At 49.2% G+C, this 27,977-nt stretch overlaps 1 protein-coding gene across 1 annotated transcript in view; it reads right to left on the reverse strand.

The window, feature by feature from the left end:
- The window catches only part of DOK6 (docking protein 6), a gene marked incomplete at its 5' end in the record, with an annotated part of 934,435 nt that overhangs the window by 74,390 nt on the left and 832,068 nt on the right, over positions 1-27,977 (reverse strand). The window contains one exon of the mRNA XM_069219182.1: positions 455-593. Within this exon, the coding sequence (XP_069075283.1) occupies positions 455-593 (139 nt within the window). The remainder of the gene's footprint in view (positions 1-454; positions 594-27,977) is intronic.

Here is a 27,977-nt window from a genome sequence, read left to right on the forward strand (position 1 = left end):
AAGATTGCTCACTTTACTTTAAGCGTTTCCTGTAGCACTTGTTTTTTCATCCTTTGTAACAGAAGAAGTGGTCAGAGGCTGATCAATTCCTCAATTCCTTCTAATAGACCTCTAGCGCCTTGAGACCCGCACGGGTGAGTAGCGCGCTTTATAAATGTTAATGATTTGATGATTTGATTTGATTTGATTTGATTTGATCCTCATGAGCGTCCACTTCCTCTTGATAATTATCCGTATCCTGTGAATAAATTTACTATGTTTGCAGATAATTACCAAAATGTGGGATGCTCCTCGATAACTGTGAATATTCCACCACAATACCTTGATAAATGAAGAACAGGAGCCATGCTGGCAGAATGGCTTGAAGAAAAGACCTTCTGTCACAAAAATGCTGGAACAAACATCTTACCTAACCTTTGGCACAAGATTTAAATCTCCATTCGAGAGTACTTACCCGTGATTTCTTCTCCATCTCCAGCATAAACCTCTCATGTTGCTCTGCTATTGCCAATGTGGCAGAATGTACCTTCTGGTAGATCATCTCGCCCTCACGTGTTTGGAAGGTGAACAGGCCCTCGCCGGTGTCACACATCCTAGGAGAGATAATGAGCATAAAAGATTATGGTTACATTTGATTTAATTTAAAACCCCCAGCACCTGTACACTGTTCTGCTCAGCACTGCATAAAATCATTTTTTGGGAGTCGCCATAATGACATGTTATATACATGTAAATTGGTGACAGAGATAGGGTATGTAGTTTGGAGTTAAGTGAAATTTCCACAAAAGCCGTCATTTTATTTCCTCACGTTACCATATTTTTTATTTCACATATTGTGTTCACCTTCAGTTTACCCTTTAAAAGTCACATGTTGACAATATATTTAAAACGTTTTAAGTTTCAAAGACACCTGCGAAGTACCTGAAGAATCTTCAGTCTCAATTTTTGCCACAGATTTTCACCCCTCTCAACATCCCTCCACACCCCCAATCAGAGTCCGCACTACAGCATGAACACTCCCAGTCTAAGGGCCTGATTACGAGTACGGCAGTCCTAAGACCACCTTACTCGTGGTGTCGGTCCGACTGCCGCAACCTTGACCGTCTGACTGCCAGGTTACGATGTTGGCAGTTGGACCACCACAAGACCAGTGCCACTGCCAGGATTGTGGTTCCCGGCAAATTGGCGGCAATGAAAGCCGAGTTCAAGCACAGTGGTTTCAATGTAAGCACTGCCGTGCTGATCACGACTTACCTTTCTGCTGGCCTTTTCATGGCGGGGATGCTGCCATGAAAAGGTTGGCAGAAAGGCAGAGACGGGAACAGGGGTGCCCCTGCACTTCCCATGCCCATGTCATGGGCAGTGCAGAGGACCCCCTGTAAGCACCGTCAGAATGCGCACTGCCTGCAAGGCAGACAGTGCCATAGCAGACAGTCCGCATTTTGACTGTGCTGCCAGCACAGTCAGAGTAGCTGGCATTGGCGTCAGCTCTCTTTGAGAGCTGAAGCCAATGCTACTGCACTGATTGTCCCGCCAGCCCATTGGGAAAATCATAATACAGTGGTCCGGAGGCACCAGCTTGGCGGTGTCCTCCAGACCGTCATCTTGGCGGGCCTACGGCCAGACTGCCAAATTTGGAATACGGCCCTAATCTCACTGCTGTCTCATGCAATGTTCAAATTGCTCCTTGGCCAAAAATCCACTTGACCATGAGCAAAATATTTGTACATGAGCATCGGATGCACATGGAGGTTTGAATACTTGACACCACTGGATCGATTTGCACAGAAAGCTGTTAACGTTGAATGTGTAGTATATGTCTGTTTCTTGTGACGATAATGAGTGGTTCCTGGCAGATGCAAGTGAAACATATGTTTTGCGAAAGTTACACATGCGATTACGTAATCCACATACATTTCTGTTGAAAGTGCAGTGTATTCATATTGCCAACGTTTCACAAGTATGGAACTAGGAAATTTGTGAAATTGTGGACACATATTTAATTTAATTTCTTATTGTCATGGAAAATGTTTTAATAAAATCTTTTTTGACACTTTTACTTCCCACTTCACCCTCATTAGCAAGGAGAAATGAAAAAGTAGAATAAATTCTGCACGTGTAGATGCCATCCTCTTCTATGTATTTTAGATGTTCCTAACACCGTTAATCGCTAAAAAAGAAATCAGCATTCTTACATTGGTTAAACAAACAAGTTAACCCGTTAGACATAAATAACAGTTTTAAGGATGCTACTGAAACAGATGGAAACTTCTTCATGGTGTTCACAATCTCTAGAAGGGCAAAGGCTACAATGAGACCTGTTCAAACCATAGGTAACGTGTAAGCTTGGGTTTGCACCATGACTTGTAGGCGAAAGATAGTATTGAGCTTACATAATGTAAATATGCACCTGTGACTGATGCACAAAGTTCTATAGCGCACACAATTCACTGCAAAGGAGCACAACGATAAGGCTGAACACCCACTGCCAAGGTCAACAAACAACTCCCCGTCTGTATGTCTCGTGAGCACTGTCCAACCGTGTATATTAGAAGTGTGAGTGAACGGCATCACTGTCGTAATTATTGTTCTATTGGCATTTAACAACCAATATATATATATATACTCAAAATAAAATTTCAGAATAAGGGCCCCTGAGCACCATTTTCAAGGGCAATAAAATACAACATTTATGAGGAAACAGCTGGTGCTAGGCGTGAATTTACTGGCAGGATTTTATTGATGAACAGCGGAAATTGTAATCTTTTATAAACCAGATCTGGCAGAAAAAATATTCCAGCGTGCATGTCTCACATGAGGAAAAAGTGTTAGCAGGGGAGGGATTATCAGCAGCTCTGACACAGGCAAGAAATAACAGAATAGAGATTTTTATCGTATTCAACTGTGGACTGGGGTCTCATTCCACGTCCCTAACAGATTTCACACGCTCAACTATTAAATCTCCGGAACGGTGTCTTAGAGGAAGGGAGCATCTCCGGGGGAACGAGACATTAAACGAGCGCGTGCAGCAGCGTCCGTAGGGCGTCATAGAGCCAGCACTTAGGGTCTCAGAGAGGGGAGCCTAATAAAATCCAAGCAGCGTGAAATGGCAAGTCTGTAAAAAATTGGCGAGTTAAACAAACGGAATCGAAAGCAGGATCACCTTGTTGGTTCTGAGGGAGAGAAAAACAAAATAGTCAGGAAAGCAAGCCTTCTTAGGAGCGGCCCAGTTATTTCAGAAGTAACACCTCGCCTGGTAAATATTGATGCTGCAAGATGAATACTGACTTGAGCAAATGTGGGGAAATGTAGAGCATTTTTGCTTTGCTTGTAATCTAGATTTGGGTTCCAGCTCTTCTTTGCATTATAAATCTGGATGACCACAGCCCATAGAAAGCGGGCGAAAATCATCAACAAGTACTGACAAAGCCAAAAGATCTTGGGCCCGGTTTACAAAGGTATACTTACACCAAAGGTCTAACTTTACTAGGAGTAAAGTTGGACTTTAGATCTAAAGTTAGACTTTGGGTCCAAATTTAGACTTTTGGTCTAAGTTTACCTTTGTGAATCTGGCATCTGGACTTTTTGCTTTGTCAATACTTTCTGAAGATGCTGTTTATCATCTGCAAAAGAAAAAGCTATTCTTTAAAAGGTGAAAAAGGTCGGCAACTACCCCCCCCCCAAAAAAAATATACGTGCACGCCCACACACACACACATGCAAACACCTTCCTCCCCCAATGTTTCATTTGTCCACATTGTTCGATGGACCCCTCAGCATGATGATACAGGTGCAAAATCATCACAATTCTTATGTGAATACCTTATTATGAAACAGTCATTTTTGTTTTTAATTTACTGTTTCAGCATGGCAGATGCCCACCTTGGAGTGGTAAATTAAAAAAAACAAATGCATGAAAGTGCACGTAGGGAAAGAGCAGCTTGGTAGCAAATTGCAGTTGCTGGTCACTCCTAAAAATAATTAAAAAAATGGTTACAAATAAAAGAGTCATGTTTTGTGAACAACTGAGGATCAAAGAGGCAGGTGGGGAGAGGAAATGAATGCTGGCACTGATGGCACTGAGTGGAAAAACATGTTGGAACATGCGAACAGAGGACCTCGGGTGTGGAGGCACAACAGAGAGAGACAGTTGGGGAGAGAAAAGTAGCATGCATAGTAGAAAGGGACAAAAGCAAGCAAACACATGCACTCCTCTGCAATGCTGGAAGTAAAAGAAAAAAAGTTCCCTGAATGTAAGGAGCTGAAGAATACAAGTCATCCCATCAAATGGATGGTAAAGAAGCTACGCTCCGGGGGAGGATTAAAAAAGGGAAATAAGAAGTAAGTACATAAAATTGATAGGAAAGCCAACCAATGATAAGCAATGGACTAACCCAAAACACACTATCTGCACTGGTATTGTACACAATTGGTCTTTGTCTGTAGGCAATATGTAACAAAAATTTGCAATGCAATAGGTATTGTTTTTGTGAGAGTTATAGCTACTGGTGTTGTAAATGACGATGGCCCTCATTATGACATTGGCAGTAACTCCTGCTTACAGCCACGCTGATGGCTGCCAAATTACCCTGGCGGCAGATATCCGATCACCGTATTATGACACACACACACACCAATCCGACAGAATTCAGCCACATACACAAATCCACCAGTCCAAAGGTCAGTGATAAAAGTGGCGGTATCAAAACCCACACCGTTACTCCAACAGAACAGCGCCCACCCCATTATGACCCACGAATCACCATGGCAGACATTCAATGGCGGTAACCCATTGGCAGTACATACCGCCGCGCTCACAATGGACACCCACAGACAAAACAACACCACATTGGACAATTCAAACAACACACACCTGACACCCATACACACACCACACCAACATCACTATAAAACACACACCCACATTATTCACAACCCTTTACGATTACAATTCATTGGCACAAGACTGACACCAAGGCCACTGACACAACTACATACATACACCACATACACCCATACATCCCTCAGGCACCCCACTTCACATACCCGAAGACATTACTCAACACACCCTCACTAGCACACATCACATAACACCCATGCCACCACAAAGTCACCCCCGTTTCACAGAGATGGAGTGAAGGTTCATGGTGGAGGAAATTTTCAGGGTAGAGCCACAGCTATTTGGAGAACAGGTGCAGCAGATATCCATTGCAAGGAAGATGGAGCTATGGCAGAGAATCGTGGACAGGGTCAACGCCATGGGACAGCACCCCAGAACAAGGGACGACATCAGGAAGAGGTGTAACGACCTACAGGGGAAGGTTTGTTCCATAGCAGCAAGACACCAGCTCGATATCCAGAGGACTGGCAGTGGGCCCCCACCCCCTCCCCCACAACTCACAGCATGGGAGGAGCAAGTCTTGGCAATACTGCATCCTAAGGGCCTATCCGGAGTAGGAGGAGGACTGGACTCTGGTAAGTCAACTTTCAACAATTATCACCCCCATATTGCATGCCATCACACACCCAACCCTCACTCACATCACTCCACTCCATACCACACACTTCACCAACGCATCTCACTAATGCCAATGCCAAGCCCTGCATGCTGTACCAATGCATGGACACCCCTCACAGCCCTGCATGGACACTCATCACTAAAGCATGCATAGCAGAGAAAACTAACAATATCACCATACACCAACATACACAAGTAAAAGCTGGCAGGGCAAAACCAACCGTAGAGGGGAAGCCAGGGATACACAATATGTCATACACATAAACCATAACACATCATTTACATCCCCACAGGTACCCCAGCCAATGTTACCGGAGAGGAGGTGCCAGCACTATCCAGTCCCCCAACAGAAGAGGCCCACAGTGATGAAAATGAATCTGGACTTCAGGATCTGGACAATCTACCTGGCCCATCAGGGACCACTGGACAGCCGGTTACCCAAGCCCAGTCACAGACCACCACAGAGCCTTCCCCATCAGTATCCATCACCACAGCACCCACCCAGAGTTCCCAAACCTCTGTCCCCAGGACACGTCAATCAGCAGTGTGTCCACCTGTACAGGGACCCCAGGCTACACCTCACACCCAAGACAATCAGGGACCTGGGGTCAGTGGCAGTTGGGCACATGGGTCAGGGACAGAGGCACAGGCCACCAGGGACAGTGGAAGGACTGCTGTGCACCAGGGGGAGGACAGGCCCAGGGAACCGACTCTCAAGGAGGCACTGTCTGAGATCCATGAGTCTATCAACATTCCCAGGACATGAGGGGCCAGATCCTGAACAACGTGCAGGAGAACAGGCGGCTGCAGGAGGGACAGTACCAGGGGATCATGGAGGACTTGCTGGTCATCAACAACGCACTGATTTTCATAGCTGGGGTGCTGGCAGACATGGGCAATATTATGAGGGAGGCAGTCTCACACCAGCAGGTCCCTGCCACTAGCCAGTCATCTGAACAGCCTTCCACTTCTGTTGCTGCTAGTGGCCAGGAGGCCGCGCCACAGGACTCACAGGCCACTAGCACCCCTCACCCTGCAGAAGGTGAACCACCCCGCGAACATTCCCTGTGATCAAGACAGAAGCCAGAGACACTTACAAAGACCCCTGCCAGGAAATGAGACTCCCCTGATTGTCCCCCTTGTATCCCGCACAGTCACCCTGTCCACCTTGAACTGCCATTGCTCCCCTTCCTATGTCCCCTTGGACAATTCACCTGTGCTACAAACAGACTGGAACAATACCCTGAAATTTCCTCCATCATCACCCCAACCCATTGCACTTTTCCCCTATATGTTAGCTCTTCAATAAACAACCTTTGATAAAAATAGATTTTGAGTATGTCATGTATTTCAAATATGTATTGATTGAAACAGGTACAACCAGTGCAAAAGAACTGTACATAGAATGAGCATAGAACTAATGACCTGTAGCTGGCTGTTGTGATCACACCAGGAGTATTTGTCAAATCACCAACATCTGGAATATGAATAGCCAGAAGCAACAGTAAATGGGCATAGAAGTGGGAAATACAAGCATGCCAATGCCACACAGTATACAACCAAAGCTATTGAAATGTAAACTTACACTGTCTCACCTGTGTGTCATTGGAAATACTGACGGATTACAGTTGTTCTGTTGTCCTCATCCTCATCCTCTGCCTCCTCATCCTCACTGTCCACAGGGTCAAATGCTGCCACAGGGGCATCTCCAGTCTACTCCTCCTGCAGAAAAGGGACATGGCTTCTGAGGGCCAGGTTGTGTAACATGCAGCATGCCACTACTATCTGGCAGACCTTCGGTGAGTATCACAGTTATCTACCTGTTAGATGGAGGCACTAGAACCTGGCCTTCAGGAGGCCAAAGGTTCTCTCAATTATCCTTCTGGTTCGCCAATGTGTCTCATTATAATGCTGTCCTGCCCTTGTCCTGGCGTTCCTCACAGGGATCAGCAGCCATGATATGTTTGGGTAACCAGAGTCACCAGCAAATACTGAGGGACAACATTTAGCCACACACTATCCTATGTGACCAACACCATAGGCATACACCAACATATACTGGGTGGGAACCAGGGCTCACCTATTAGCTATACCCTGTGCCTCTGTAGTTGGCCCATCATGCACCGTCCTAGGGTACTTAGCACTAACGTGGGAGATGTACTGGTCCTCCAAGCGCACCATCTGCACAATCATAGAGTGGAAACTCTCATGATTCCTGAACACCTGTTCATTCTGGTGGAGGGGACAAGTGCAATATGTGTTCCGTCAATTGCCCCTATTATATTAGGGATATGTCCTATTGAATAAAACTTGGCCTTCACAGTGGCCAAATCCTCAACCTGGAGGAATGCAATGTATCTGCGCATGTGTTGATCAGGTCAGACAATACTCTTGTCAGCACTATTGAGAACATTGGCTGTGACATTCCTGCTGCCAAGCCCACTGTCACTTGGAAAGAACCAGTTGCCAGGAAATGGAGCACTGATAGAACTTGCACAAGAGGGGGGATACCAGTGGGTTGACAGATATCAGATATCGGATCAGGCTCTAATTGGGCACACAGCTCTGTGATTGTGGCCATGTCCAGTCTATAGGTGAGTATTATGTGCCTGTCCTCCAGTGTAGCCAAGTTCACCAGGGGTCTGTACACGGGGGTATGTCTCCATCTCCTATTCATCCACACTGGTAGGAATCTAAGGGACAATATAGTGTGGAGCCTGTCATAAACTGAACGATGGAACCACAACAGTAGTTTGCAATCTGTATACATGAAATGGGTCAGTGTGATCTGTCCAGTATGTTCCTATTTCTCCTGTGACGCAGCATTATTCCATTGGCCTGCCCCCCATCAAACGGCATCCGCCTGTCCTATGTGGAGGGACAGGTGGAAGTGAGGTAATGCCGCTGATGATGTGCGGTGTGGCGGGAGGCGGTCGGGAACTGCCGTGAAATTCCTCATTGGTTTATATTGGGCTCTATAGGGTACAGAGGCCAATGGTGATCTACTCCGGCGGTGACAGTATGCACCGCCGCGGACGTGACTACCATTTTCAATCTAATTCCTCACTTGTTTCCTGACCTTCCATAGGAGAGGACCTACATTGCATGTGCTGCTGTGACCTGTGTCTGGAACCTACCATGGCCCCCGTGACTGGGAAAGAGCCCCAGCCTTCACTTCTGAGGAGTTGGAGAGACTAGTGGATGGGGTTCTACCCAAGTAGGGACTGCTGTCTGGGCCTCCAGACAGGTGAGTACACTGTGGGCACGATGCATGTGGCATGCATGTATGGAGGTGTGGGTGAAGGCATTGTGTAAGTGGGGAGGTATCTCCTCCTGGCTGGGTATACATTGAGTGCTGGGCTGTGTGTGTGCCAATAGTGCTGTAAACGGGTATGGTGGGCCATTGTGCAACTGGCTGGACTGTTTGTCTAATGGTGTTCTCTTGTCTGTATTGCCTCTGCAGGTCAGCGCCCATCAAAAGAAGGGTATATGATGTGCCATCGCCAAGGAGGTGTGGACCCTGGGGGTCTATGGCAGGCGGAGTACCCACTGTAACAAATGGTGGGAGGACCTGAGACACTGGGCACGGAAGACTGCAGACGCCCAGCTGGGGATGGCCTCCCAACGAGGAAGGGGTGCCCCTCGAACCCTGACCCCCCCATATGGCCCGCATTCTGCCAGTGGCCTATCCAGAGCTGGTAGGGTGCTTGAGGGCAACACAGCAGCCACAAGAGGGTGAGTACAGTGGCTATAATTACAACTTACGGCTGGTGGGGTGGTATCCGGGTGGCGGTTGTGTGTCAGTAGGTGCCCCAAGGCTAGGCCAGACATAGCAGCGTAGGTCCTCTGGTGGCTAATGGTCTGAAGGGAAAATAATGCTCACCTAGCTTGTTAGCATCCACTACTGGTCAGGGCTGCATGGGTCCCAGGTGCGCTGCGGTTGGTGGCTAGCAATATCACTGGTAGTGCAATGCATAGTGGGTAGGTCAGTTCCCTGTGTGTGAGGGTGCTGTGTACGCCAACAGTGGTATTGGTGCAGTCATTGACCCAGTGTATCCTTGGTCTTGCTCCCCCCTTTCTTGTTTTGTCATCCTGTCCATATGTGCATTAGTATCATCTGGCAGAGCAGCAGATGCACTGGCAATGGACGGAGCTGCATCCCATAGGACCCAGGAGGCAGAGTCCACCAACGCTGAGGGCACCAGTGGGACGGAAGGCGAGGGGAGCACCACGGCGGAGACTGAAGGGGACAATACAGACTCAGGAACCTCCTCCAATGGGATCTCCCTGGTGGTGGCGGAAACCTCTGTGACCACCCCAGCTTCAGGTATGACCACCACCTCCGTACCAGCACCGCCCTCCCAGCAGCCCCTCAGCGAGTTGCCCATACCCGCTCACCCAGGAGGGTGGGCATCTCCTTCGGCCCAGGCACCTCAGCCCCTGTCCCAGTGAGCCCTGCTGCTCTGAGTGAGGAGGCTATTGACCTCCTGAGATCCATCTCTGTAGGGCAATCAACCAGGGGCTGGCAGCCCAGATGCAACAATGTTATGCATTCCTGGAGGGCATTCACAGTGGATTGGCAGCCCAACAGAGATCAATCCAGGCTCTGGCTCTCTCTGATGGCAGTCATTGTCCCTGTTTCAACCGTCCCCCCTCCAACTACCACTTCCCAGTCCCATTCTCCTCAACCCATCCCTAGCACACAGCCAGACAAGCATGCACACAGGACAACACACAAAAGTGTCATAGGCAAACACAAGCACCATAATTCACCCCACAGGCACTCACACAAACACCACTCAGTTGCAGACACAACAACTCTCACTATTTCCACTGTCTCCCCCTCCTCCTCCTCCTCCTCCTCCCTCCCAGTTATGTCCATACTCACACCGGCATGCACTACATCATCATCCTCTACCTACATCATCTCCACACCAAGCAGAAAACACACCTCACTGGTAGACACCTCCACAACATCCATGCACACGTCCCCTGTGTCCTCTCCCACTGTGTCTGTCCCCCGTCCTAAAGTACACAAATGCAAGCACTCAGACACCCAACAGCCGTCTACCACACAACAGCATACAACCCATGCAACTGCACCCAAATCCAGCAGACAAACACCTCCAACACCCACTTCCTCATCCTTCACTCCCATTTTTTCTCCCTCTTCCCGCCCCAATGTCCCTAAAAAGCTTTTCTTTTCCATCATTGACCTCTTCCCTACCTCCTCCCATCCTGCATGTATGGCCAGAGTATCAAGAACCCAGCCAAGCACTTCAGCCAAACAGTCCACGGGCCCAATTCCATCAGCACCTACTCGTGGTGGAAAGGATTCCAGGCCACAAATACTGAAGGGGAAGGAGCCTGCACCAGCCATCAAAAAGGGGAAGGAGCTTGCACCAGCCAGCAGAAAGGGGAAGGAGCTTGCACCAGCCAGCAAAAAGGGGAAGGAGCCTGCATCAGCCAGCAGAAAGGGGAAGGAGCCTGCCCCAGCCAGCAGAAAGGGGAAGGAGCCTGCACCAGCAGCTGTCACAGAGCCCCCACTGCCAGCTGTGGTTGTGCAGCCATCAGTGAGTGAAGGGCTGAGCAGGGCCCTACCACTACCACCACAGTGCAGCCATCACAGGGTGCAGGGGCTGAGCAGGAGCCTCCCACTACCACCACGACCATAGTGCAGCCAGCGGAGGGTGCACAGTCTGAGCAGGTGCCTCCCACTACCACCACCACCACCGCAGTGCAGCCGTCACTGCCATCAGATCCCATATTATCCAGCCTCCATGGGCTGCTGTGCGGCCTGTCCCCTCCAGAACCAGTGGGCAAGTCACCCACTTGAGAGACTGTGGCCTTGCACTCCCCAGGACCAAGCACAGGGCATGTTGCCCCCTCCAGAACCAGTGGGCAAGTAACCCACGTGAGAGACTGTGGCCTTGCACTCCCCAGGACCAAGCAATGGGCATGTTACCCCTCTCCAGAACCAGTAGTCTTGTTTCTGCATCCTGCTGAGGTGCCCCCATCCCTCTGAGGTGCCTGCCTATTTGCCAACTGATGCCCCTGCAGTGTTCTCTTCGTATTGGTGAAGGCAACGAGTGGAGCTTTGGACTTTGGCCTGTGGCCATGTGGCCACTGTGAACTGAGGACTGGGCAATGTCCCTTTTTTGTACATTTGTACATATCTGTTGCATTGCCAAATTAAATTATTATTTTTGTGTTGATCTTATTACAATCACTTTAGTCAATTCCTTTTGTCCTTGCATTATTCAGCTGATTTACAGGGATACATTGTTTTATTGTGCAGCTGGTTGTGTGTATGGTGTGTGTGTATGGTGTGTGTGTGATGCTTTTGTGTGACACTCTTGTTTTCCTCCCCCCATCCCTTGTGTGCTAGGCGGCTGTACTCACCGTCGTCGTCTTCGCCGGCATAGGTGTTCGTGATGGAGCATAACGTAGAAGATCATCGGGAATACTTGCAGTTCTGGTTCCATGGCAGCGGGGTTCTTCCCTGTGTCTCCAATGGTGAGTCCTTTCACTTCTGTGATTTGTTTCCGCCAGGCTTTTGATGGTGTTGGCACCGCCTCGCAAAAGGTGGCAGATTGTGTTGTCATAATATGGTGGGCGGAACTTTGTCTTCCGCCTGGCTGTAGGCAGCTACTGCCGTGGTGACTGTTGTCGGTGTGGTACATTGGCTGTCTTTTGGAGATCTAACCGCCAGGGTCATAATTTGGTGGCACTTACCCCCAGCCTGTTGGCGGTATAACTGCCACTTTTTCACTGACCGCCAGGGTCGTAATTAGGGCCAATGTCTTTTACCCATGTGTTTTAGTTTGGAGTGGAGAGGATGTATGTGGTGTGGAGTGCAATTATATGGGCTGGATTGGAATTGTTAGTTCTTGAATTGTGTGGTGTGGAGTGGATGTGTGTGGTGGAATTGGGTAGCATGGTGTGCCGTGGAATTAAGTGGATACTAATTATGTGGTATTCAGTGTACTGAGATTATGTGGAGTGCGATTGTGTGTCATGGGTTGTAATTATGTGAAACGTTATTTTGTGTTGTAGGGAGGTATGTAGTGGAGTTTAATTGTATGAATTTTGTGGCATGATATGGAATCATGTGGTGTGGATTAGATGTATGTGATGTGTTGTGTTATTGTGTTCTTGAGTTGAATTATGTGGTTTGTTCTTGAATTATGTGGTGTTGAAGGGAAATGTGTAGAGTTGAATTGTGTGGCATGGAAGTGTGTGGCATTGAGTGAAAATATGCTGATTGGAATTATGTGGCATGGTGTGGAGTGGATTTGTGTAGATCATGTTACCAAGTTTAAAAATGATGAAACATAATTACAAAGAAAGGCTCCCTTTCATTGCGCACAAGTTCACAAACAAAACACACTTCTACCAAAAAATGTCAGAAATGCACATATGCCTCTTCAATTTCAGACCCAAGCAAGAAGGAGCTGCAGACAAAACCTACACGTTTAACATGAGCAGTGTTAGAAATTGGGTTTTTGGTTGGCAGGCAGGTTACCCTCTGTCCAAGCAAAAGCCCTCACTCTAGTCAGGGTAAGTCACACACTATCCAAGATTATCCTGTGCCCACCCTCTGGTAGCTTGGCACGAGCAGTCAGGCTTAACTCAGAAGGCAATGTGTAAAGTATTTGTGCAATAAATCATACAATACCACCATATAGCACCACAAAAATACACCACACAGTGTTTAGAAAAATATATAATATTTATCAGGATAATTGTAGGTCAAAAAGAATAAAGTTGCATTGGAAAATTGTAGAAATATCACAGGAAGGTGATATAAAGTGTCTTAAGTCTTTAGAATATAAACAAAGTCTCTTTCAAGCACAAGTACCTGGTTGGGAGTGGAAAAATCTCCTCAGAGGGCCACAAGAGAAGAGGTGCGTGGAAAAAGGATGTGTGCGTCGATTTCTCCCCAGCACACACGGACTTGCGTCGTTATTTTCCACGCGGGGAAGTCGGTGTCGTTTTCCGGCGCTCGGACAGTCTCTTTCTGTGGATCGCGGGGATTACCAGATGTCCCGGGTCTGTGCGTGGATTTTCCTGCTTGTTCTCCGGCTGCGCGTCGGTCTGCGGGGCGGTGCGTCGAGATTACGATCTCACAGCAGGCATCGCGTCGATTTCTCCTCTGGATGTCGATCTGCGGGGCTGCGCGTCGAAATTACGATCTCACGGCAGGCGTCGCGTCGATTTCTCCTCCAGAGGTCGGGCGGCGTTGTCCTTGCGGGGCCGTGCGTCGGATCTTCGATCGTCCCAAGAGCGTCGCGTCGATCAGCGTCGGAGTGCAGCGTTTTTCTCGCCACGAAACAAGCTGTGCGTCGAAATTTTCGGCGCACGGAGCGTCCAAGTAAAAGAGGGAAGTCTTTTTGGTCCTGAGACTTCAAGGAACAGGAGGCAAGCTCTATCCAAGCCCTTGGAGAGCACTTTCACAGCCAGACAAGAGTTCAGCAAGGCAGCAGGGCAACAGCAAGGCAGCAGCCCTTTGTAGAAAGCAGGCAGGTGAGTCCTTTGAGCAGCCAGGCAGTTCTTCTTGGCAGGATGTAGGTTCTGGTTCAGGTTTCTTCTCCAGCAAGTGTCTGATGAGGTAGGGCAGAGGCCCTGTTTTATACCCAAATGTGCCTTTGAAGTGGGGGAGACTTCAAAGAGTGGCTAAGAAGTGCACCAGGTCCCCTTTCAGTTCAATCCTGTCTGCCAGGGTCCCAGTAGGGGGTGTGGCAGTCCTTTGTGTGAGAGCAGGCCCTCCACCCTCCCAGCCCAGGAAGACCCATTCAAAATGCAGATGTATGCAAGTGAGGCTGAGTACCCTGTGTTTGGGGTGTGTCTGAGTGAATGCACAAGGAGCTGTCAACCAAGCCCAGCCAGACGTGGATTGTAAGGCACAGAAAGATTTAAGTGCAAAGAAATGCTCACTTTCTAAAAGTGGCATTTCTAGAATAGTAATATTAAATCCGACTTCACCAGTCAGTAGGACTCTGTATTACCATTCTGGCCATACTAAATATGACCTTCCTGCTCCTTTCAGATCAGCAGCTGCCACTTCAACAGTGTATGAGGGCAGCCCCAATGTTAGCCTATGAAGGGAGCAGGCCTCACAGTAGTGTGAAAACGAATTTAGGAGTTTTACACTACCAGGACATATAACTACACAGGTACATGTCCTGCCTTTTACCTACACAGCACCCTGCCCTAGGGGTTACCTAGGGCACACATTAAGTGTGACCTATATGTAGAAAAAGGGGAGTTCTAGGCTTGGCAAGAACTTTTAAATGCCAAGTCGATGTGGCAGTGAAACTGCACACACAGGCCTTGCAATGGCAAGCCTGAGACAAGGAGAAGGGGCTAATTAAGTGGGTGGCACAGCCAGTGCTGCTGGCCCACTAGTAGCAGTTAATTAGTTAATTTACCAGCCCTATGCACATAGAGTGCACCTTACTAGGGACTTATAGGTAAATTAATAGTCCAATCAGGTATGATTCCAGGTTACCATGTTTTAGGGGAGAGAGGATATGCACTTTAGCCCTGGTTAGCAGAGGTAAAGTGCGCAGAGTCTATAAACCAGCAAAAACAGTGTCCAAAAAGCGGAGGGAGGCAGGCAAAAAGTTAGGGGTGACTACCCTAAGGCTGTCAGGTCTAACATGTGTCCCCCCCAGCTGAAAGTGGGGAGAGCTACCCGACCTCCTGGGAGCTCTCATCGCTAAGGCGGAAGTACCTGGAGAGACCATCAGCATTGGCGTGGTCAACCCCTGGGCGATGTTCCACCGTAAAGTCCATCCCCTGTAGGGAAATGGACCACCTCCAGAGTTTTGGATTCTCACCCCTCATCTGCATGAGCCATCTGAGGGGCCTGTGGTCTGTCTGAACCCGGAAGTGAGTCCCAAACAGGTAGGGTCTTAGCTTCTTCAGTGCCCAGACCACAGCAAAAGCTTCTCTCTCAATAGCACTCCACCTCTGTTCCTGTGGTAATAGCCTTCTGCTAATAAAGACTACCGGTTGATCTCTGCCCTCCTCATTCAGCTGTGCTAGGACTGCCCCTATGCCATGCTCTGAAGCGTCTGTCTGCACGATAAATTCCTGGGAGTAGTCAGGGGCCATGAGTACGGGGGCCGTGCACATGGCTTCCTTCAGGGCGTCAAAGGCTTTCTGACAAGCCTCTGTCCAATTCACCAACCTAGGTTGTTTCTTGGAAGTGAGTTCTGTCAAGGGTGTTACAATGGTACCATAGCCCTTGACAAATCTGCGGTAGTATCCTGTGAGGCCTAGAAAGGCTCTCCCCTCAGTCTGCGTTCGCGGTGGTTGCCAGGCCTTGATAGTTTCAATCTTGGCCTGGAGTGGCTGCACCTTGCCACCACCCACTAGGTGTCCCAAGTACACCACGGAACCCTGCCCAATCTGGCACTTACTGGCCTTGATGGTCAGGCCTGCCTGTTGCAGGGCCTGAAGCACCTCCTTGAGGTGAAGCAGGTGTTCCTCCCAGCTGGAACTGTAGACAGCTATGTCATCCAGGTAGGCTGCACAGAAGGCATCCTTGCCAGCTAGGACCCCGTTAACCAACCGTTGGAAGGTAGGGGGGGCGTTTTTCAACCCAAATGGCATAACCCGGAACTGGTAATGGCCATCAGGGGTTGAGAAGGCGGATCTTTCCTTGGCCCCCTCAGTCAGGGCGATCTGCCAGTACCCTGAAGTAAGATCAAACGTACTCAGGAACTTGGCAGCGCCTAGCCTGTCCACGAGCTCATCAGCTCGGGGGATGGGGTGAGCATCAGTCCGTGTGACTGAGTTGAGACCCCGGTAGTCCACACAGAACCGGAGTTCTGGCTTCGCACCTGGGGAAGTAGCCTTAGGGACCAACACCACTGGGCTGGCCCAGGGACTACTGGATTTCTCGATAACCCCTAGAGTCAACATCTTGGAGACCTCCTCCTTGATGCTGACCTTCACCTTATCCGACAACCTGTAAATTTTGTTCTTCACAGGGAGACTGTCACCAGTGTCAATATCATGAACACAGAGGTGGGTCAGTCCAGGAGTAAGGGAGAACAGGGGGGAGAACTGCTCCAACAGCTCATAGCAGTCTCCTTTCTGGTTTAGGGTCAGGGAGTCAGACAGAATGACCCCGCTTACTGACCCATCACCTTCTTGGGCAGAGAGGAGGTCGGGGAGAGGCTCACTCTCCTCTTCCGTTCCTTCATCTGTGACCAGAAGCATGTTGATCTCCGACCTCTCAAAATGAGCTTTTAGTCGGTTCACATGGAGCACCCTTAGGGGATTACTAGGGGTTTGGAGGTCCACTAGGTAAGTGGCCTCCCCTTTCCGCTCCTTTATTTCAAATGGGCCAGTCCAGCGGTCCTGGAGAGCTCTGGGCTCTACTGGCTCCATTACCCACACTTTGTCTCCAGGTTGAAACTCTACCAGGGTGGCCTTCTGGTCATACCATTGTTTCATCACCTCTTGACTGGCCTCAAGGTTACTTTGGGCCTCTTTCCAGAAGCGGGTCATCTGGTTGCGGAGGGCCAACATATAGCTGACCACATCCTGAGGGGGTGTCTTTGGAGCTTTCTCCAATCCCTCCTGGACAATGCTTAAGGGTCCCCTGACAGGGTACCCGTAAAGAAGCTCAAAGCTACTGAACCCTACCCCCCTCTGGGGGACCTCTCTGTAAGCAAAGAGAAGGCATGGTAAGAGGACGTCCCACTTACGCCTCATGGCCTCAGGGAGGCCACCAATCATGCCTTTCAGGGTCTTGTTGAATCTCTCCACAAGACCATTAGACTGGGGGTGATAGGGTGTGGTGAACTTGTAAGTTACACCACACGCATCCCACAGAGACTTCATGTATGCAGACATGAAGTTAGTGCCTCTGTCAGACACTATTTCCTTGGGGAATCCCACACGGGTAAATATCCCCATCAGGGTTCTGGCCACCACCTGTGCAGTTACGGTCCTCAGAGGGATTGCCTCTGGGTAACGGGTGGCATGGTCCACCAAAACCAGGATGAACCTGTTGCCTAAGGCAGTTTTGGGGTCCAAGGGACCAACATTGTCGATGCCCACCCTTTCAAAGGGGGTGCCAACGACAGGAAGGGGAATCAGGGGGGTTTTAACCCTTGTCCCTGCTTTACCACTGGCCTGGCAGGTAGGACAAGATCTGCAGAACTTATCTGAGTGTGTCCTCATTTTGGGCCAATAAAAGTGGGTGACAAGCCTGTTAAAGGTCTTGCCCTGCCCCAAATGTCCTGCCAGGGGAATGTCGTGAGCCAGACCCAGTAGGAAGGTTCGGTAACATTGGGGGACCACTAGCGTACGTGCTGCCCCAAAGGCCGGAACCTTAGGCTCACTGTAGAGGAGATCATTCTCCCTATATAGGTGGTGATTGCCAGAGGCGTCACCTGCTGCCTGGTTTGAGGCTTGCTTCCTCAAACCTTCCAGAGTGGGACATTCTTTCTGCGCCTTGCAGAATTCCTCCCTGGTGGGTCCACCCTCAACTTGCCAGCCAGCAAGCTCAGGTAAGTCACCTAGGGCGGCAATGTCTTCCCCAGTTGGCTCGGGAGCCTCCTCCTCAGGAGCCCCGTCAGCCACTGTGGGAACTTCTGGGGCCGGTTTCCCGCACCCCTGGTCCCTCCTCCTGGCAGCTCTCTGGGCCATCGTTCCAGGCTCCAGATGCCCTTGACTTCCCTCTCGGTCAGCCATGGACCGTGTGGTCATGCAGACCCACTCAGGTAACCCTAACATCTCCAGGTGAGACCTGAGCTCCACTTCTTTCCAAGCAGTGTGCTCAAGATAATTGCCTAACAGACAATCTACAGGCATGGCAGGACTCACAGCTACTCTCAGAGCACCAGAGACCCCCCCCCCACTCAAAGGGAACCAGAGCCACCGGTAGGTGACTCTCGCGATTGTCAGCGACTCTGACCTGGTGGAATGTATTAGGTACTATCTGCTCTGTTGACACCAGCTGACTCTTGATAGTAGTCATACTGGCTCCTGTGTCACGCAGAGCCTCCACCTTCTGCCCATCAATGGTGACCCACTGCCGGTACTTGGAAGTGTTTCTGGGCATGTGGGCCTTGGGCACCATTTCTCCTTCTCCCAGGGACACTAGGGAAATCTCTACCTGCTCCCCAAAGCTATTTGGGTCCATCTCCCTCCCGAGCGCTACACTAGTCAACCCAGGTGCCTGTCCGGTAGTGGACGGTGCCCTCTTGGGGCACTGTGGATCGCCTTTGTAGTGACCATACTGGTAACACTCCATGCATTTGGGGCTAGATTTCCCTGACTTGTCAAATGTCCCTGGCTTTTTCCCAAATTTGGAAAAGGAAGGGTTGCCACCCCCTCCCTGGGAATTCTTTTGGGGGCCTTTAGAGAGTTCCTTATCTGCAAGTTTATCTCCCCCCTCTTTCTTCTGTTGGGAACCCTGACCACCTTTGTGGGAGTCCCCCCCAGGTACCTTCTTGGACACTCTGGTGCTAACCCAGAGGTCCGCCTCCTCAGCAAGCTTCCTGGGATCAGTCAGCTTACTATCCACTAGGTGCTGGCGCAAATCTGTATAAGTAACATTAAGCATATGCTCTCTCAGAATCAAGTCATATAAACCTTTATAATCTGCTACTTTGTTGCCCCGCACCCATCCATTCAGTGCCTTACTGGAGAAATCAAAGAAATCTACCCATGTTTGTGTGGTTTGTTTGGTGCTGTCCCTGAACCTCTGACGGTATCCCTCAGGGGTCAGCCCAAACTTGGCAAGTAAAATGGCTTTCTGAAGTGGGTATGTGTTTTGATCAGGTTGATCCAATGTGAGAAGTGTGTCCCTCCCCAATGGCGGCACATAACCCCACATAGCTACCCCCCATTGCCCTTCAGGAACCTCATGAGCCCTTAGTGCAACTTCATAAGCAGCTAACCATTTATCTATGTCATCTCCCACAACAAAACTGGGCACCACATTTTTGGGTATACGAACCTTCCTTTCTCCAGCAGGTCCTGTCTGTATGCTGCCACCATTATTGCTGGATTCAGACTGTCTCGCCTTGATCTCCAGCTCCTTGAGACTCAGTTCATGAGCCAACAATAATTTCTTTTCAGCCAAAGCTCTTTCAGCTTCCACTTGTTTGGCTGCTCTTTCAGCTTCCGCTTGTTTGGCTGCCCTTTCAGCTTCAATCTGTTTGGCTGCTCTTTCAGCCTCAGCTTGTTTGGCTTCTCTCTCTGCCCTCTTCTCCTCCTGTTGAGCCTCAATTTTCAGTTTTGCCATTTGCAATTGGAACTCCCTTTCCTCTCTCCTTTCCTCTGCGGTCAGGCTTTGCATAGAGACACTGCTCCCTGGTCTGGAAGGGGGCACAATTGCAGTGGTAACACCATCCACAGATAGTGAAAATTCCTCTGAGGGGCCATGTTCTGGCTCCTCTTCCGCATCATCCTCTAAATGGGCTTCTGCCCAGGCCCTCAGCGCCACTTGAAAGTCCTCCTTTCTGGAGGCCCCTTGGGTGGGTACCCTCAATGCCCTGCAGAATCCTCTTAGTTGTTTGACCGTATATGCATCCAACTGGACTAGGTCAAAGTCTCCTGTCTGAGACCCAGTCAGAGACATGTTGAGTGAGGATTTAGTTTTTGAAAATTGTCAGGAAAAAAATCAGGTTTTCAAAAAGAGATAAAAACCAAGTTGACCTTCAACTGTGGGTAGGTAGTGAAATACTTAGCTACTGTATGTCACTGCACAAATACAAGTCCTATCCCACCGCTGCCACCAATGTTAGAAATGGGGTTTTCGGTTGGCAGGCAGGTTACCCTCTGTCCAAGTAAAAGCCCTCACTCTAGTCAGGGTAAATCACACACTATCCAAGATTATCCTGTGCCCACCCTCTGGTAGCTTGGCACGAGCAGTCAGGCTTAACTCAGAAGGCAATGTGTAAAGTATTTGTGCAATAAATCATACAATACCACCATATAGCACCACAAAAATACACCACACAGTGTTTAGAAAAATATATAATATTTATCAGGATAATTGTAGGTCAAAAAGAATAAAGTTGCAATGGAAAATTGTAGAAATATCACAGGAAGGTGATATAAAGTGTCTTAAGTCTTTAGAATATAAACAAAGTCTCTTTTAAGCACAAGTACCTGGTTGGGAGTGGAAAAATCTCCTCAGAGGGCCACAAGAGAAGAGGTGCGTGGAAAAAGGATGTGTGCGTCGATTTCTCCCCAGCACACACAGACTTGCGTCGTTATTTTCCACGCGGGGAAGTCGGCGTCGTTTTCCGGCGCTCGGACAGTCTCTTTCTGTGGATCGCGGGGATTACCAGATGTCCCGCGTCTGTGCGTGGATTTTCCTGCTTGTTCTCTGGCTGCGCATCGGTCTGCGGGGCGGTGCGTCGAGATTACGATCTCACGGCAGGCGTCGCGTCGATTTCTCCTCTGGATGTCGATCTGCGGGGCTGCGCGTCGAAATTACGATCTCACGGCAGGCGTCGCGTCGATTTCTCCTCCAGAGGTCGGGCGGCGTTGTCCTTGCGGGGCCGTGCGTCAGATCTTCGATCGTCCCAAGAGCGTCGCGTCGATCAGCGGCGTTTTTCTCGCCGCGAAACAAGCTGTGCGTCGAAATTTTCGGCGCATGGAGCGTCCAAGTAAAAGAGGGAAGTCTTTTTGGTCCTGAGACTTCAAGGAACAGGAGGCAAGCTCTATCCAAGCCCTTGGAGAGCACTTTCACAGCCAGACAAGAGTTCAGCAAGGCAGCAGGGCAACAGCAAGGCAGCAGTCCTTTGTAGAAAGCAGGCAGGTGAGTCCTTTGAGCAGCCAGGCAGTTCTTCTTGGCAGGATGTAGGTTCTGGTTCAGGTTTCTTCTCCAGCAAGTGTCTGATGAGGTAGGGCAGAGGCCCTGTTTTATACCCAAATGTGCCTTTGAAGTGGGGGAGACTTCAAAGAGTGGTTAAGAAGTGCACCAGATCCCCTTTCAGTTCAATCCTGTCTGCCAGGGTCCCAGTAGGGGGTGTGGCAGTCCTTTGTGTGAGAGCAGGCCCTCCACCCTCCCAGCCCAGGAAGTCCCATTCAAAATGCAGATGTATGCAAGTGAGGCTGAGTACCCTGTGTTTGGGGTGTGTCTGAGTGAATGCACAAGGAGCTGTCAACCAAGCCCTGCCAGACGTGGATTGTAAGGCACAGAAGGATTTAAGTGCAAAGAAATGCTCACTTTCTAAAAGTGGCATTTCTAGAATAGTAATATTAAATCCGACTTCACCAGTCAGTAGGACTCTGTATTACCATTCTGGCCATACTAAATATGACCTTCCTGCTCCTTTCAGATCAGGAGCTGCCACTTCAACAGTGTATGAGGGCAGCCCCAATGTTAGCCTATGAAGGGAGCAGGCCTCACAGTAGTGTGAAAACGAATTTAGGAGTTTTACACTACCAGGACATATAACTACACAGGTACATGTCCTGCCTTTTACCTACACAGCACCCTGCCCTAGGGGTTACCTAGGGCACACATTAAGGGTGACCTATATGTAGAAAAAGGGGAGTTCTAGGCTTGGCCAGAACTTTTAAATGCCAAGTCGATGTGGCAGTGAAACTGCACACACAGGCCTTGCAATGGCAAGCCTGAGACAAGGAGAAGGGGCTACTTAAGTGGGTGGCACAACCAGTGCTGCTGGCCCACTAGTAGCAGTTAATTTACCAGCCCTATGCACATAGAGTGCACCTTACTAGGGACTTATAGGTAAACTAATAGTCCAATCAGGTATGATTCCAGGTTACCATGTTTTAGGGGAGAGAGCATATGCACTTTAGCCCTGGTTAGCAGAGGTAAAGTGCGCAGAGTCTATAAACCAGCAAAAACAGTGTCCAAAAAGCGGAGGGAGGCAGGCAAAAAGTTAGGGGTGACTACCCTAAGGCTGTCAGGTCTAACAAGCAGGAAAAAAACAAAATAGTTCCAAGATCAAAGGCTTCAACACACTGGTGAAAACGTACCAGAAATGTGAAATGTAGTGGCTTTGAAGGTATGAAATTAGTAAATTTTTCAAAGCTTGCATGAGTAAGTCAGCAAGAAGAACCAATAGAGGAGATGTTTTTTGAGAAAGAAAGAAGGATATACAATAAAAGCAAGGCAATGGAATGAGGTAGAGTGAGATAGAGATGGTAGTAAGAAATATACAGATGAAGGAGGGGAACCAGCATGTACAGAACAAGAGCAAAGGCAATCTTATTTTCAGAGGTGTAAAGCTGGAAAGAGTGGGCAGACATTCAGTTCTATTTTGATGACAAATGAAGACAAGCTACAGAAAGAGGCCAAATGAAAAAGAACAAGCTGAAAATGATCACCACATAAATGACAAGAAAGAGCAAGCAAAATATAAAGTTAGATTAGGAAAAGAAGTGGACCAACAAGAGAGTGCTTCGGGACACCATGATGGCATAGGAGGAAATTAGAAGTGGTCTCTGACCAACATACTGCATACAAACAATTTGTCAAGTGGGAAGTTGGACTGATGTACTAGGAATACCCAGAGTTCACAGGATAGAACAAAGTGATTATTAAATCCACTGTGGGGACCTGTGTTTGACCTCATAGTCACATGTTCAGATTCTGCTAGGTCTTCTTAGCCATTCATTTCATTAGGGTCAATTAAATTAGTGCCCTCGAGTTGGGGAACAATAAACATCTGGTTTTTAGTGTCAAGCAACCCCTCACATCGAACATGCTCTTTACAAACATGAATAGAATTTTATGTTATGAAGCAGCACAGTAAGTGAAGCTATAACAATGAAAGTACCAGAGTGCAGTGCTTCACTGCCATGAGGGTATGTAAAGTAAATGCTAAAGCAGGTTTGACAGATATACTGTTTGGAATGGAGTGATAAACATAATTTAAGATAGAGGATAAAATGCCACTTAGCAACTTTAAAATGTTATTGGTGAGGAGGGTGGAGGAGTGTTTTGTCTATAAAAAGAAAGATATTAGTAATTACAAAGGGGCAAAACAAAGGTTATATCAAAACATTTAGTTTAATTGAATTATGCGCTTCTGTGGCTGCAGCGTTTTTCACATCATTATAAATTTGCTGCATTTCCCCTCATATGACACATAGGCCCTCATCACAACCGTGGCGGTAAATGCCACCTACCGCTGTGCTGACGGCCGCCAACATACTGTGCCTGCGGCGGTAACAAACAAATGCATGCCTGGAGGGCAGCCCTCTGGCATGGCGGCCCAACAGAAAGCATTTCAGGCTCCGGCCTCAGCACTGATGGCAGCCCTTGTACTTGTGTCTAGCCTCCCCACTCCAACATCCTCTACCCAGGCCCTATCCCGTCAACCCCAGCTTATCCCAAGCACACCTTCAGACCAGCATTCACCCAAATCACCAAACAAAAGTGGCTCAGGCAAACATAAGCACCACACTTCATCTCACAGGCACTCACACAAGCACCATACCCATGCAAACACACCAACATACACTGCCTCCTCTGTGTCCCCCTCCTCTTAGTCCACCTCCCTCCCAGTAGTGTTTCCACTCACACCTGCATGCACTACATCTTTATCCACTACCTCCATCACAGCACGCTCATCACAACACACCCCTCATGAGCTGTCACCACCCACACAACCATGCACACGTCCCTTGTGTCCTCTCCCAGTGCGTCTGTGACCCCTCCTCCCAAAGTACACAAACTCAAGCACCCACCCACCCAACAGTCATCCGCCTCACAACAGCATCCAGCCCATGCACCTTCACCCAAACTCAGCAAACAGACACCTCCTACAACCGCTCCCTCTTCCTCCACTCCCAAACCCTCTCCATCTTCCCATCAGTGTGTCTAAAAAACTTTTCCTGGCAAACATTGGCCTGTTCCCTACCCCTACCCCTCCCCCTCGTCCTCCCCTCGGGCCAGGGTGTCCAGAACTCAGGCCAGCACCTCACCCACCATGTCAGCATCCGCTGTGGTACAGGCAACTCCCAGAGGATCAAAGAGGGCACCCGTCAGGCCAGTCAAGTGTGCCACCGACCCCTGCAAAGGACCAAATCATTGCGCCTCCTGCCAAGGTGAAGAAGGGGACAGCATGCAGCAAGGGCAAGGAGCACGACCCACCCTGCAAGGCCTCCTCCAAAACTCCAGCTGCCAGAGCCAAGATCCCAGCAGCATCTGCCAAGGTGAGGTAGGGGCAGAAAAGCCAAGCCAAGGCACTTCAGGAGTCGAAGGCTCCCGGTGAGGGCCTGGTGGCCACCATCAGAACCGACAGCCCTGCCACCTATACAGCGGTCAGCACCGCCAGCATAATTGCCATAAGCACTCTCACCTGCACTGCCACCTGCACCACCGCTGCCACCACCACTGTCAGCAGCAGCGTCCCCAGTGGGCAGCCGTCTGAGGCTGCAGGAGACGGGCTGGTGCCTTCCTCCACCACTGGCAGCACCGGCACCTGCACCACAGGCAGCACCGCCAGCATCCCCACCGCAAGCTCTGCCGCAAGCACTGACACCTGCACCACTGACAGTAAGACCACTACCAGCAGCAGCATCCCTAGTGTGCGTCCGTCCGAGGCTGCAGGAGATGGGCTGGAGCCTCCCACCACCACTGGCAGCATCCCCACCAGAACCAGCACTACCACCAGTTTGAAGTCTTAGTTGCCGCAGGATGTAGTCTGGCCCTGCCTCCATGGATTATCATGCTACCTCGTCCCTGCTAATCTCGTGCCTCAGACACCCAGGTGAGGGAATGTGAACTGCCACACCCCAAGTGCTGCATCACTGGGTACAAGGCCCCCTCCAAAACCAGTGGAAGAAGCCATCCACTCACCCTAACCTTGGCAGGATGAAGCACACTGACACAAAGCCTCCTCCAGAACCAGTGGAAGAAGCCATCCACTCACCCTATACTTGGCAGGATGAAGCACACATGGCACAAAGCTCCGTCCAGAACCAGTGGAAGAAACCCTATCTTTGGCAGGATGAAGCACACTGGGCACAAAGCCCCCTCCAGAACCAGTGGAGATATGCATCCACTCACCCTATCCTTGGCAGGATGAAGCACACTGGACACAAAGGCCCATCCAGAACCAGCGGAGATATGCATCCACTCACCCTATCCTTGGCAGGATGAAGCAAACTGGGCACAAAGCCCCCTCCAGAATCAGTGGAGAAGCCATCCACTTGAGAGACTGTGGCCGTGCACTCCCCAGGACCAAGCAGTGCGCAAACCACCCACTCAAGAGACTGTCGCTTTGCACTCCCCAGGACCAAGCAGAGGGCAAACCACCCACTTGAGTGACTGTGGCTTTGCACTCCTCAGGACCAAGCAGTGGGCAAACCACCCACTTGAGAGACTGTGGCTTTGCACTCCCTGGGACCAAGCAGTGGGCAAAGCACCCACTTGAGAGACTGTGGCTTTGCACTCCCCAGGATCAAGCAGTGGGCAAACCACCCACTTGAGAGACTTGAGAGACTGTGGCTTTGCACTCCCCAGGACAAAGCAGTGGGCACGCCACCCACTTGAGAGACTTGAGAGACTGTGGCTTTGCACTCCCCAGGACATCGCTGTGGGCATGGAGACCCCCCCAGGAGAAGTGGCGTTATTCCATCTTCGGATGAGGTGCCCCCCCTTCCAATCTCCCTGAGGTGCCTGTCTTTCCGACCTGATGCCCCTGCAGTGTTCTCTCCGTATTGAGGCAGGAGTCAAGTGTGGGATTGGCCCGTGATTTTTTGCCCAGTAGCCCACAGACATTTGCAAAGGACAATTTACGGCCTTCTGTACATATTGTAAATATTTGTAAATACTGTTTTTATGTATGTTACGTATGTCTGCCTATTTCTAATATATCACTGATTGAACTCTATTCCTTTTGTCCTTGCGTTCTTCCAGGGGGTTACGGGGTGTAAATGTACTGTTGCTGCATGTGTTTGTGTGTATGGTGTTGTGGGTGAGGGTGGGGGTGTTGTGTGTTGCATGTGTGTGTCACTCTCTTTTTCCTTCCCCCCTCCCCTGTGTGCTAGGTACAGTACTCACTGTGGTCGTCGCCGCTGCCTTTGATATTCCTCATATATGAGGAGGTAGACCATCATAGGCAGGACCTGTAACTCGGGCTCCATGGAGTCCTGGTTCTTTGTTGAGTGTCGAGAGGTGAGTGCTTTCCCTTCCAAACACTGTTTCTGCTGTGCTTTTGATGGCGTTGGTACCGCCCCGGAAAGGCTGAAGAATTGGCGGGTTGTAATGGGGTGGGCAGTACATTGTCTTCCGCCTCTCTGTTGACGGTGACCGCTACGGTGTTTGTTGCTATCGCCGTGGCGGTCGGTGTGTTAAAGTGGCTGTCTGTATTGGCGGTTTCCACCGTGGTCGTGATCCCATTTTTTTTACCCCCCAGCCTGTTGGCGGTATTACCGCCACTTTATCACCTACCGCCATGGTTGTATTGAGGGCCATGATTTGCAGATTTTAACAAAAAAATGCTACTATCTCAAATGGATAAAAAATTAATCAGATCCCATTGACACATGTTGCCGAGCAGTAAACTGCTCTATTGAATGGTCGTCTGGTCATCTTCAATTTGAATATTGCTGTAGTTTGACATTAAACTCTTATTAATTAACTGAAAGTTTTGGCCTGACAGTGTTAACACGTGAACATATGGCATAATTAAGAAGTAATACCATCACAAAGTGTGTCGCATTGTGTTACAAAATTTTCCTTTCCTTGCTGCACAATTTAGTCAACCCTGCTCCATAATCTGGACCTCCCCTCCAGCATAATTACAGTGGTCCTGCCGAAAGTTATTAGCAACAATATTTGCAGTATTCTTATCGCTGCCTGAAATGAATGAATGGTGCACATTATGAGTGCTTGCAAAACAGAATTTAATAAAGAAGTCCAAATCTTTATAAAATAGGATAAAAAAGCACGTACATATCCGATCACAAAAAAGGAAGTTTGCATTGAGCAGATGGCATGTTTGACCTCATGATCAGAGGTTCAAAGTCGGCAAGGTCCACTCAGCCTTTCGTCTTTTCTGCGGTCAATAAATTGAGTACCTTTGAGTTAGGTAACAATCAACACCTGGTATTCATCTCCGAGACACGTTCACTTCACAAATACATATGTGTTGTGATGTTCTAAAGCAGCGCGGTAAGATAAGTTGTATCACTGAAAGTAGTGAAGAAAGCAGACCACTTCCAAAGGAGGAAAAACCCACGCCTGCCAATACATTGTAAAATGTCTGTGTCCTGTGATTAATATTCATCTGTGACCTCTTCGGTTGGCATCTCTATCAAGCGTGCCAATGACTAACATTTCTAGCAGCAATACGGTGGTACGGAATGAGCATATATGCCAACCTAAATGAAAAGTGACACTTTTTTAAGTAGACTCAATTTCAAACATGTTCGTCCACACCAGCTATATAAACACTCTTGAAGAGGAGAGATGTAAGCGCAGCACCATGAAACTCAC

This window comes from Pleurodeles waltl, chromosome 2_2, assembly GCF_031143425.1.
Source record: "Pleurodeles waltl isolate 20211129_DDA chromosome 2_2, aPleWal1.hap1.20221129, whole genome shotgun sequence".
Classification (NCBI taxonomy): domain Eukaryota; kingdom Metazoa; phylum Chordata; class Amphibia; order Caudata; family Salamandridae; genus Pleurodeles; species Pleurodeles waltl.